The sequence below is a fragment of the Typopeltis vanoorti genome, chromosome 8 (assembly GCF_054136105.1).
Source record: "Typopeltis vanoorti isolate ZY-2024b chromosome 8, IOZ_Tvanoo_1.0, whole genome shotgun sequence".
NCBI classification, from domain to species: domain Eukaryota; kingdom Metazoa; phylum Arthropoda; class Arachnida; order Uropygi; family Thelyphonidae; genus Typopeltis; species Typopeltis vanoorti.
The window spans coordinates 14,682,956-14,697,154 of NC_143556.1; the positions used below are offsets into that span (position 1 = coordinate 14,682,956).

The 14,199-nt window shown below is 34.2% G+C and overlaps 1 protein-coding gene across 2 annotated transcripts in view; it reads right to left on the reverse strand.

Moving 5' to 3' along the window:
• Window positions 1-14,199, reverse strand: part of sws (patatin like phospholipase domain containing sws) — a 945,916-nt gene that overhangs the window by 351,757 nt on the left and 579,960 nt on the right. For both annotated transcript variants that reach the window (XM_090396526.1, XM_090396525.1), the window contains exon 26: window positions 11,637-11,700. In XM_090396526.1, the coding sequence (XP_090252652.1) occupies window positions 11,637-11,700 (64 nt within the window). The remainder of the gene's footprint in view (window positions 1-11,636; window positions 11,701-14,199) is intronic.

Below are 14,199 nucleotides of genomic sequence, written 5' to 3' on the forward strand. Positions count from 1 at the left end.
ATTTAGGAAAGCACCAAGGCCACCCATCTCTCACCTGGAACTGTATGCCTATGTGTTGTGCCAGTTTTTCAGCAGCCAACCTTAGTTCAACACCACAAACAACACCTTCAACAGTGGTCTAGTGGTGGTTGTTTGTGGTGTTTGTGGAACCACTTGAAAACTCCTTCTTTAAATTCTTATGCTTGGCCAATTTCACGTTTCTTATCAGCCACAGTGAAACCACTTTTGGATCTCTCAATGCTATATTTTAGTGAAAACTGAGTAAGTTTGTTTTTATTTTTGTATGTGTCCAAACCTGTTTGCTTTTTCACCTCATAAAGTTCACAAACATGAGCAACAGATGCACCACTTTCCAACTTACTTATTATCTCAAGTTTCTGTGCTATCGTCAAGTTTATTCATTTTCTTTTAACCCCAGACATATTAACTGATATTAATAAAGGTTTAACTGAAAATTACTCCGGCAAAGCACGAAATATCATGACCATATGCGAATGTATCTGAAGACGCGATTTATAAACATTGCCGATCGCTTCCGATTAACCATCGTATTAAATGGATAAGAATCCTATATTGTTATATAGCCAGTAAGTGAAACTCGAGATCGATAACTGCAATCTATGAGTTTCAATGCCAAAAAACTATCGGCAAAGGCAATTCGAATTGCCTTCGCCGATAGTTTTTCAGCATTGAAACTCATAGATCGTAGTTATCGATCTCGAGTTTCACTTACTGGCTATATAACAATATAGGATTCTTATCCATTTAATATCTATTAAATTGCCAGAAAACTAGCCTTTTGGCTTTTTATTTTAATTACATAACCATCATATTATTATTTTTTATTAATTACTTCATTATCTGTATTTATTTGTCAAATTATGTCCGTTGAATTGGAATCCATTAAATCAAGAGTTTATTGTAGTTCTATTACTATTCTTTCATCCAGTTTCTATTTTTTGTTGGAAGAGCTAATGGTTATGCCAAATACATATCTTGATAATAAACAGTTATTTTTGACCACAAGAACTATAGGAGAGAGAGAATGACTACTATTTTTTTTTTTTTTTTTTCAAATATATTTATTTCAAACTAAGTTATACCAACTAGTTTTGCCAACTGTGGCTGTTAGCTTCATCAGGATTAAAATTATATAAATGTAAGAACACTTAAACGCTAAAAAACTGTTTGCAATGAAACCATAAATGGACCAAATACAATTGCATTTTTATAAAAGCAGAAGAATGCGTACATCACATGTATAGCACATGTATGATCTACTAGTTATTATGTAGGAACGTTCTGTAGTTGGCAGCAAAATTTAATTCTGGCATGTTGAAAGATCTAATGAGGGTCTTCCAGATCTCGGGCAGAATTAATCCTTGGTTTCTATTTAGGTTTTCTTCTGAACAGAGAACTGTTGTGGCTTCTTTTATCATTTGGGAGCAGAAATCCTCCTCTAAGTTGGGGATGGCGCTTTTATCTCATTCTATAACATGGTTAGTCCTAGCAAAGTGAAAGGCTAACCACGATTTGTTTTCTCTATTATTACTGATGTCTCCTATATGTTCCTTTTTTCTGATTTCAAAACTTCTTGAAGTCTAGCCAATATAGTTTAAGCTGCACAAGCAGGGGATGTTGTAAACTCAGGCATATTTGAAAAAAGGATGACTATCTTTTGGAGATCTTAAGAATTGGCGAATGGTCTGTGAAGGTTTAAAAGCTACTCGTATTCCATGTGGCTTGAGGAGTTTAGCAATCTTATTAGAAACTGTTCCTGTAAACGGAATCACAATAGTAGAATTGTAATGTATATCTTCTGGTCGTCTTTGTGTGTGGGGGGGGGGAAATCACAGAAAAGAATCTTGTGGATCAATTTTCTAGGATAACCATTCTTTGTAAGATTATTTGATATCAGGGATAGTTCATCTTGGAGGTCTTTATCATCATATAATAATAAAAAATATTAAATGCTAAGTTTCTCAGAAATATTGTTGTGAAGAAGTGAAGTGTAAATATCTACCTGTATTGGTAGGTTTGCAATAAACTGTAAGGCTGATGCCTCCATTTATTTGTTTTTTAATTAAAATGTCCAGAAATGGTAATTGGTTCTCTTTTTCCAGTTCTAGAGTGAATTTAATTTTGCGATGTAAAGAGTTGATCTTGCTTAGGAAAACGAACAAATCCTTTTAAAGTTTTGAAATCAGAAAAAAGGAACATATAGGAGACGTCAATAATAATAGAGAAGACAAATCGGGGTTAGCCTTTCACTTTGCTAGGACTAACCATGTTATAGAATGGGATAAAAGCTCCATGCCCAACTTAGAGGAGGATTTCTGCTCCCAAATGATAAAAGAAGTCACAACAGTTCTCCATTCAGAAGAAAACCTAAATAGAAACCAGGGATTAATTCTGCCCGAAATCTGGAAGACCCTCATTAGATCTTTCAACATGCCAGAATTAAATTTTGCTGCCAACTACAGAACATTCCTACATAATAACTAGTAGATCATACACGTTCTATACATGTGATGTACGCATTCTTCTGCTTTTATAAAAATGCAATTGTATTTGGTCCATTTATGGTTTCAGTCAAACAGTTTTTTAGCGTTAAGTGTTCTTACATTTATATAATTTTAACCCTGATGAAGTCAACAGCCACAGTTGGCGAAACTAGTTGGTATAACTTAGTTTAGAATAAACATATTTGACCAATAAAACCCAAATAGTAGTCATTCTCTCCTATAAATACATATCTTACTAAAGTGAACACTTAAAGTACTGAGCTGTTTCTTGTGTATACAATTTTTTTTTTTTTTTTTTTAACTATATGTATTCACAATTGTTATTTTTCTGGTCATTCTTCCATTTACTTACTACATAGTGATAACCTTTTTTTAATTCATGATCTGAATTTTGCCTTTTGCACCATCCATGTTACTTTCTCAGCTTGATATTTATAGTGGTCCAGAAAAAAATCTCATCATCACTCTTCTTTCAATATCACATGCACAATATCCTCTTTTATACAGCTCTTGCTGGCCTGGTTGACTGAGTGGTTAGCATATCTGCTCTCCAGCCAAGAGGCTGCGGATCTGAATCCCGTCTAGTGTTTGTGATTGTCTTCCACCTTCATACATTCATTCATTCATCCAAGTATAAATACAATCTCCCAATATGGACTGGGGAACCATGGGAGAAGCAGACCCAACCCTCCTACAATGGGAGAGACTTTCACCCTGTAGTGGGTAGAAACAGGCTGAACATCATCACATAGCTCTTAATTTATTTTGATTACCGACGCTTTTGACACTAATGTATACACATAACAGTTGATTACTTTCTTAACAACACTAGTCCTGCACTTCCTGGGATGATTCCTAAAAAGATATTGTGTCTCACTTCCTCTGTCATTACACTCAATTTTTAACATTTTAATGGACACAGCCACATTTTTGCATTCATTCAGAAATATCTGGTTTCCCTGACAATTCACTCTTTCAATGAACGACAATTTCTCCAAACTGTTAAAGTAAAATATTTTCAATCCATATATATATACATACAATCTCCAATACATATATATATATATACGAGGGTGGTCTAAAAAGTTCTCAGCCTTGACGACAGATACCAACACTATCGGCAAGATTTTTTTTTTTACCCCTAAGTTGGTACATCTGTCATATGCATCCATGTTAAATTGCAAGTAAAGTAATTATGGGCACTATTCTCCTTCGTTTTTGACAACTAAGAAATGGGCTGCCGAGTTTTTAGTTTTTAAGAAATGGCCATACCAGCATTGAAGATGATTCACGCGAAGGACATCCAAAAAGTGTAACAATACCAGAAATCATTCATCAAGTGCACGATATTCATCTCAGCATGAAATTGCTGAGACTATAGATATTTCAAAAGAACATGTAGGATATATTTTGCATGAAGAATTGCATATGAAAACGCGTCGCCCAAGATGGGTGCCATGCTTGCTCACAGAAGATCAAAAACGCACCCGCAAGAAAATCTCTGAACAGTGCTTGGAGTGTTTTAACAAGAATAAAACTGATTTTGTGTGTTGATTTATTACTATGGATGAGACTTGGATTCACCATTAAACATTACACCAGAATCCAAACAGCAGTCAAAACAGTGGATAGAAGCCGGTTGTTCAGCGCCAAAGAAGACAAAGTCAGTTCCATCAGCAGGAAAGGTCATGGCATCGGTGTTTTGGGATGCTTTTGTTTATTAATTATCTTGAAAAGGTTAAAACAATAACCGGGGAAAAATTCTGGCTAAAAGATCGGAATATTATTCTGATCTTTTAGCCAGACTAGACAAAAAAATTCTCAAGGAAAGACCTGGTTTGCAAAAGAAAAAAATCATTTTTCATCAGGACAATGCATCTGTCCACAAAGGTGTTTTGGGAATGGGAAAATTAAGGGATCTGCACTATGAATTGTTGGAACATCCACCCTATTCCACAAGATTTGGCTCCCACTGACTTCTGTCTGTTCCCAAAACAAACTCTTCTTCACTGGTCAGTGTTTTTCTTTGAATCAAGAGGTGATTGTAGCTGTAGAGGGATATTTTGCAGATCTTACTGAAAACCACTACAGGGAGACAGGATAAAGACACTGGAGCATCGCTGAAATAAATGTATTAGTCTTAAGGGAGATTATGTTGAAAAATAAAAATAATATTGAAATTATAAATTCGTTTTTTCATTGTTAGGCCAAGAACTTTTCAGACCACCCTTGTACATATATGTATTGTAGGTTACATATCTACAAATAGAATCTATATTTCCAATCCATATATCTACATACTGTAGATGATTCCCACCCACACAAACTATTTCATAACTCATTTGCAATCACAGCTCTTCTCAGCTGAGTAGCTCAGTCTTATCATACTGTGAGGAATTAAAAAAACTTACAATCAGTACTACTCTGTTGTTCTTTCTTGCCTCACTCAACAAATCTTTCATATCCTTTCTTAAACTGCAGCTATTTTGCAATCAACATAAGAACAAATACTTACTCACATATTGCTTCAGTTATGTCATAAATTTTTGCACTCGGAAAACGTGTTTTTCTGCTCTTAATCATGGAATTACCATATATCACTTTCTGTCCCCCCCTCCCCCAATTTGTGATCCATCCTTTACTTCATGTGTTTTGTCTTATTTCTTGTGTCAAGCACTTTTTCAGTCTAGCTTTAGTGTGTAGTATTCTGCAGCATACATCAAAGCCTTAAAATTTTCAACATCATGCCATTCTTTTTATTTTCCTATCTCCTTTTTCACACTCTCTCACACAAACACCACTATTGCCATCTTGCATTCTAACACATCCATTTTTACTCTCATTCCACTTAGCATGCATCACTACCTGCTACTTCATCTCATTTGTTCCCTCATTTCAATTTCTGCTCATAGTCAACATTTCACACTTCTCTATTTGCTTAATTATCATACATTCATGGAAAAATGACAGCATTCCCTTCCCCCCAAAAAAACATTCACATTGACCAATACATGGAATGAAATTTTTCAGTTGAAACTCATTGTCTCCATTGTTATACCAAACAATATAATACACTATCTTCTTCTTCTCCTGTAGTCCTAAATGAACCATTGGGTCATTCATGGCTGGTAGGTGATACTCTCTGCTAGCCTCCTACAGTCGTCTCGGTCTCTTGTTCTTGATGTCAGTTGAGAAAGGGAGGAATTTGTCCATTTTTTTGATGTTATCAGTCCATTTTAATTGAGGTCGGCCCCTCACCCTAGATCCTGGAATGATTCCTTCTAGTGCTTTAGAATGCCATTAGCCCTCTCCACATGTCCGAACCATTTCATCTGTCTTCTTCTGATGACTGTCAGAATATTTTCCCTTTTTCTCCCATCTATTGAATCAATCAGTTTTCAGACATTTTCATTAGTTTCGTGAGCAGTATAGGGAATGCTCAGAAGTCTTCTGTAAGTTTTCATTTCAAAAGATAGGAGTCTCCTCTCATCTCCTTTCAATAAAGTCCAGGCCTCACAACCATACAAGAGGACAGAATTCACCAAGGTGTCAAATAGTCTTAGTCTGGTTGTGAATGCTATTCTGTTATCTCCCCACAATGGTTTTAACTTCTGTAGGGTCACAGTTGCCTTAGCAATTCGGTATTTAATGTCGGTTTTTGAACGATCATCTTGACTCAACGTGCTTCCTAGATAAGTGAACTTCTTTGCATTCTCAATTTGCTTATTGCCAATTTGTATCTTTAAGAATTCAATGTCTGATTTTGAGATTATCATTGTTTTTGTTTTTTGTAGGTTTATGTATAATCCATATTTTTTTAATGTTCTGAAAACATGGCCGGTAATCTCTTGTAATTCTTCTTCACTTTCTGCCAGAAGATCAATATCGTCAGCAAAACATAAGTTATTTATTCTTAGTCTGCCAACTACTATTCCAGTGTCATATTCATAAAGAGCTTCGTCTATGAGCTTCGTTCATATTCCAGAAAACAATTAAAAAGAAGAGAGGACAAGATGCATCCCTGTCTTACCCCTCGTTCTGCCCAGAACGGTTCACTGCTGTAATTTTTAATTTCAATTCTCATATCAGATGAGGAATAAAGAGATTTAATAATCCTAATGATTTTGCTGTCAATACCATAATGTTCTAAAATTTTCCATAATGCCTCATGCCATATTGAGTCAAAAGCTTTTTGAAGGTCTAAGAAGTTGTGACAGATTATTTTGTTATGTTCTATGTATTTTTCGCCTAGTATGTGTATTGTAAAAATATGGTCAATTGTACTTCTGGACTTCCGGAAACTTGCTTGTTCATCTGATAATCTGCTTTCTATTTTCTTTTCGATTCTTGACAGTAGTATTTTTAACAGGATTTTGCTTGGATGACTAATAAGGCTTATTGTTTTATAGTTGCTACATTTATTGCTGTTTCCCTTTTTAGGAATAGGTACAAGGAGTGAAGTCCGCAAATCAGAGGGCCAAGTCTCTGTGTTCCATACATCATGGAATAAATTTAGCAAGGTGTCTATGATGATGTCACCTCCTTCGTGTGTCAGTTCCATTGTGACACCATCACTTCCCGGTGATTTTCCTATTTTTGAGGAGCTAAGTTTGAGGGTCCTTTTGAAAATGCTCGGTTGCATAACATTTCCATCTATCAAATATTTTCCGGTTATCTGTGATAGGAGTTCCATCTTCATCTTCTATGCTCCAATTAATTGCGGCAAAAGGTTTGGATAACTTATTGATAATTTGAAAAGCACTTTTAGAATTATTTTTATTTAAATCCTCTTCTATATTTTTGCATTCATCCAATATCCATAAGTTTCTAGCATATTTGATTTCTTTTTTAATAATCTAAGTAATATTTTTATACTGTTCTCTATTATCACTGCTATTAATATGAGATTTCAAATATCTTCGTTCGTTGCATAGGTCCAAAATATTTTTGGTTATGCATGGTTTATTTATTTTCCTTTTTTGTCTCCAAGGATTTCTTCAGCTGTCACAGTTATCTTTTGTGAGAAGTATTTGGTTTTAGATTCGATACTATAATATTTCTTGAAGCTTGTGTCAAAAATTTGTTTTAATTTGTATTTATATAGTATATTTATTTTGGGATCTTTTAGTTTTTCTATATTATATCTTTTATGAGTTGATTTTGTAGGTAATCTTTCCCTCATTTTCATATTCACAGTTGCGATGACCATGTTGTGGTTGCTGCCAATGTCGGCTCCAGGAAATGATCTGGCTCTTGTGAGGTTGATGGAGTTTTTAAATCTTGTGTTTACAAGGATAAAGTCAATTTGGTTGTGTGTTTTACCATCAGAGGAAGTGCATACACTATCAATGCATATAAATAATTACAAAACAATCCACTATGAGCACATGATTAAAACACTCATATAGCACTAAATATTTTTAATATTTATCTTAAAAGCAGTTAAAATATACATGATTTTCCACAAACATGTTTCTACATGTTTGACATTCATTTCCTATCCATTGTTCTCCAATGAGTCAATACTCTGTAATGACTAAATTTCTCTACTAAAACTTTCATTGCAATACTTAGTTCTACAAAGTTCTATGCAAATAGGTAGAACTATCTAATTTCACCATTTGAAATTTGCCTGCATCACTATTTAAAATTGGCTACTACTCAAGAAGCTTTCTTTTATATTTAATGTTGAATGCTAACGATATCCCAACTGGCATGGCATTTCATAACATTTACCATTACATAAGCTAACCATTATGACAAAACATTTGGTTGGCCAAGTTCTATATTGACAGCCTATCTTTGTTTCTTTAAGTAGAGGTATACTTAAATAATGGGACATACCACCAGGTGAGGATTGGAAATTGGATGCTGAAGCCCAGGTCAATTCTCTAAATTGAGGTTAACTTCCCAGGCAGAGTATTAATCCTTTAGTAACTCCATAGATAAGTCAAAATAAGAAAAATCCATTTTCCAAATTTGCTTGCACAATTACATGAACTGCTATTCAAGAAGTTTGTTATTGTATTTAGTGTTTCCTTCTTTCCCTGACCTCTATGACCTGAATAAATCATTTTACTTATTAATAGATGCATCTCTCCTGTTTTGTTCTTTTCAGCATCAGAAGCACCAGCTATCTCAATAGCAAAGGAATTACTAGTTCCAACCTCTTTTCCTGTAAAGTCTTATGCTATTCAGGTCTTATTTATTTGATAACAGAATAAGAAAGAATTGAATCCACATGAATAAATTGAAATATGGACAATCAATTCTAACACCATAGTAGAACAAAGAGCAATGGCATGATGTATTAAGGTTTTAATAATCCCACCTTTTCGAATAGGATGGAAAGACAATGCATGAGCCTAATTGTCCAGCACATGAGCTTTTTTTTTTCAAAAATAGAGAAAACGAAAACTTTCATCAAGTTGACAAAGACCTGGCAGATCCCAAAAAGATTTTTTTTTAATTGCAAAAATGTCATCAACATATCTCTACCATAACACAGGTTTGAGAGAAATATCACAGGAAATAATGTTTGTAGTGTTCCATAAAAGAGCCTGCAATTGTGGGTAAGACAGGGATAACTATTACAGTATATACAATTTATTCTGAATGGTAAAGTATTAAGAATGAATGAAACAAAAATAAAAAAAAAGTTTAAGAATACCAAAAGAAAAATCCTACGTAAGTAATTCAAGATATGTTGATGAAGAGTAAGATTATATCAAAACTATTTGTAATATCAGATGGAACCAGACAAAGATAAAAAATTGGACCTTCATTGCTAAAAATCAAGAATGTTCTTCAACTAAAGACAAGCTATATCCACAAAACCTTTCAGGCACATATTAGATGTGTTGCTCTTGTAGCCCATCTTATTTTGTAAGATCTAGCTCTGCTCATCTAAAGGAATGTAAAAAATACATTAAATATCATGAAACTTGAACAATCTGGCCTCGATAAACCATCTCTACTAAGCATAGAGTCCTGTGAATTAAACAAATATTCTACATAAGAGCAGATTCCTTATGGATGTTTTTATAAAGAAAGATGTGAAGCATTATTACATTCTCCGAATTTGAACATATCTGATGGGCTATGCTTGCTTGTCTTCATTCTGTTTTTATCTTTTTTTATTATTATTATTATCATTATTTAAATCTAGAAATGTACTGATTTTTACTTTACTAAAGCTGCCATGGTACATTTTGCAATATTGTTGTTAATCTGTTGATGTCGTACTATTGTTTTACGTAATGAGGATGCCTGTGATATATAAGCAAGAATTCTACAATTGAATCTTAAATTTAGAATCCTGTGTAGCCCAGTGGAAGTAGCACTTGCATCCTCTGCACTTGGCCACATGAAGACAGACTTATAGTTTGAGTCTAGTTGCCGAATAGAGGAACTTTTCCTAAGATTTTCTTCAGCCGGTTCCTGAGTTAATCGATCTCTGGCATGGGCAAGCAGTTTTTTTCTCCAGGAAACTTGGGGTTTTCATCCCATAAACTCAAGAAAATAGACCATAGAACCCACATTATTTCAGACAGTAACATATCCTGTTCGGGTTTCGTACCAAGAGATGGTAGCACTTATTTGCCAGTCTCTTCATCAGTGTCGTATTTAATTAGTGATAGACATGGGCCATAAATCTCTGATTGACTACCGGTGGAGAATGAACTGCCGACTCAGTCTCCGAAAGCTAGATAGGGTTTAAAGGCCTCACCTACACCCTATAAGGGAATAAAAAGCATTAGCTTATTATTAATATTAAATTAATGTAAGTTTTCCATCTTGTAAGAGTATGTTTACTTATTGGAAGTTTTTTCCCACTTGGTTAGACTATAATAAATTTAGTTTAATCCTTTATCTAAGGGTAAGCAAACAAAGTTTGAGCCTGAAGTATCTACAGGACTGAAGCAACTTGTAGTAAAGGTGGACCAAGCTCTCATTACTTGTCTTAGTATAATGCATCCCATAATGCAAACCACATCTCCTTGCAGACATGTGTAATGCTACATCTGATGTGTTGTAGCCAGACAGGTTTCAACCTTTATTGAGGTCTTGTCAGTGGGAGCCAGACAGAGAGGTGGTGATACTAAGGTGGAAGCAATGGAGAAGTCATATTTAACTATACAAGTTGCCAAAAGGTGTCTCACCTTATTATTAAATTACTCTAGATTTAGAGAAAGATGTTGAGTGTTTTTTGCCACTTGGTAAGACTATAATAAATTTATTTTAATCCTTTATCCAAGTGTAAGCAAACAAGATTTTCACCTGAAGTATTTTCAGGACTGAAAGTTGGATCATGCTGCTGGATAAAGGATTAAACTAAATTTATTATAGTTTAATCCTTTATCCAAGTGTAAGCAAAGAAAGTTTATGCCTGAAGTATCTTCAGGACTGAAGGTTGGATCATGCTATTGCTTAAGGATTAAACTAAATTTATTATAGTCTAACCAATGGGAAAAAACTTCCACACCTTTCTCTAAATCCAGAGTAATTTAATAAGGTGAGACACCTTTTGGCAACTCGTATAGGTAATTATGACTTCTCCATTGCATCCACCTTAGTATCACCACCTCTGGGTCTGGCTCCCACTGATGAGACCTCAATAAAGGTTGAAACTGGTCTGGGTAGTGAACCTTCCCTTAATGCATAGCATTATACATGTCTGCAAGGAGATGTGTTTTGCATTATAGGAGATAGTAAGACAAGTAGTGATGAGAGCTTGGTCCACCTTTACCACAAGTTGCCTCAGTCCTGAAGATACTTCAGGCGCAAACTTTGTTTGCTTACACTTGGATAAAGGATTGAACTAAATTTATGTTTACTTATGTTCATATTTTGTAACTGAGTCATTTCTTTTAGTTGGCAGGAATAATGTTGATGCTAACTATTTTGGCCTAGATTGTTCATGCCCCACCAAAGAATAGCATGAAAATTAATGGTAAAGGAATTATTTGTAAAAGATCAAGAAGCAATTCAATGTTTGAGCAATTCAAGATTAGTCAAAAGAGTAAGATACTTGTAACATTTTATGAATAAATGTATGCATGTATTACACACATAAAATAAATACATACACATAAAAGATAGATACTTTACCTGTGAACATTGCAGTAACCGGATAAGTCAGATCCCAAATTTGTCTCCAGTAGGACGTCATCTTCTGTAAATAAGAAATCATTTCTTATTAACCTATTCACTCATATTAATAAGACAAAAGATGCACTAAAAATCCCTCAATAAAGAATCTTCTTAAAGTGTTTATTAAATTCTAGATTTCTGCTTATTGTATCAATAATAAGCAAGCTGTCCTGTTTATTATGCATACATTTTAACAAATGTTACAAACCAAGATAAATAATTCTTGTTTGGTGTGCATTGGTCAGTGATCTACATCAGCAATTTTCCAACTTCATTAACAAGTTTTATGCAACTCACACCCAGAAGTTTATTTGAAAACCTATAGTACATTTTGTACCATGGGTGGGCTGTTTTTTTTTTTTTTTATCAATTTATATACATATATATTTGTATTTGTAATTTATTTTCTACACAGCCTAACCCTGCTCTAGAGACCAAACATGGAACATTTCCAAGCCACTTCAAACATCCAAAATAACCAGAGTGGTGATCTCACACTGGATGATGAAATTCATGAATCAGGTGGAAAAGAGCCTTCATAGTGCAATTGGAAGAACGATGGTACGGCATGCCCATTGACTGGAAAAGGCCTAAGTTTGATTCTCGTAGTGATGGGAGAAATCGTTATATGAGTTTTTTCAATTGCAGGTGAGTTAGCTGATCTCATACAGAGGTAGTAAGGTTTTTTCCTCCTGGAAACTCAGATTTTTCATCCTGCCTACAGGACACATGCAATTTACAGACAAAAAATGCTAGTGGTGGTGAGCAGTAGATGGAGCTGTAGAGTAGGTACCCTCCTTTGAGGAGTCTTTGGACTCCTTGGAGGATTCACGAAATAATAAGCGCAAAGAGAGTATTATCATCATCTCTAGATAAATACATCTGCAGTCACAATAGTTGGGAGCACTTCTGAAATTAAAGCAAAATTTGAACTCGTGGTTTTGGTCATTTCCTCAAAAGGCTCCAATAAATTTAGCAGTGGTTCCATAAAAGATTACTGATTTGAGCTTAATGTATTTAAATTGTTGATTGCATAAATATTTAATGCTCTTTTCTTTCTTTCTTGTATTTTTTATAGCATGTAAATTCAAGATGTACCTACTCAGTGGAACTGAGTAGGTACATCTTAAACTAATTTTATGCGGCTGGTAATCAATTTGGTTTGAATATCTTTTAGTTTCGAGCATGCAGCATATGAATGGTTAAATGTTCTATCTTTTCCTTGAAATTCACATTTGTGCATCCCTTAGCAATATTAGCACCATTATCTTGTACTATTAATTGAATCCCTAAAATATGTATATTCACATTTGTAAAATAGCTGAAAACCTTTCTTTAATCATATCATTTGTATGATTTCCAGGAAAATGTTGACAATTCAAAACTATAGGATTATGTTGAAAATCTGCATCAAGCCAGTGCCCTGTGAAGCTAATAAAACTTCCAATTGTATGCTGGCAGGTCCCATATATTTGATGTAAGATAAATATATTTAGCCTCTGCAATCTTGTTTTTAATAGTTACAACTAATTGGGCATAAAAATCCATAATCTTTTTTTTTCCTGTAAAATATTTTCTTGCAGGCACATCCTACTGTGGAGTAATGCTCATTAGCCTAACTGCAGATGGAATGTTATCTAAATGTAATCATTTCAGTGATGGCATAATGCAAAGTTTTCGCACGTTTATTATCTACAATCCCATTTTTTAGATTTTTCTATAATGTCAAATAACGTGTTGTTTTAGCGAATTCATTTTCAATTCTGACTGCTTACTTGTTTTTGCATTCTAGCTTCATATTTCAGTTGCATGATTTTGCTTTACAAATACATCATTATGCTTGCTTTGAATATGATTAATCATAGACATTGTACTTATGTTTTTTTTTCCTACCACCCAGAGATATTTGCTGTTTTCATATTTTACATTTTGCAAATTTTGAATCTTCACATAAATCATAAAAGTTCCAAACACTGTTTTCTTTTATTATTTTTACAGCTATTTTTGCCTGTTTTTGTTTAGGAGTGCTCCTTAATTTAAATACATTGGCTTTTTACCCAATAAGAAAACCAAGAGACCCATGGATATCAGATTCAACATGGGAACTAATCAAAAGAAGGCGGTTGGAAAAACAAAGAGACACAGGGACCGAAGAATACAAGAGATTACATAGAGAAATCAGAAGAGCCATCAAGCAGGATAAGGAAAAGTTCTATACTAATAAATGTGAAGAAATAGAGTTCCAGGTGAGAAGGCATAATTATAAAAGGATGTTTTATTTAGTTTGTGACTTAAAGCACAAGTTCAAGCCTAAATTGAATGTCATCAAAGACAGGAATGGATCATTCCAACTCTTCTAACAGAAGAGTTGGAAATCAAAAACAGATGGAAAGAATACTGTGAGGAACTGTACAGCAGAGTGGATAAAGAAAATGTGGAGTCCTCCCACCAAGAAAATTTTGATTTGGAACCTCCTCCACTTAGGCATGAAGTTGAAAGAGCAGTTAAGCAGCTCAACAGC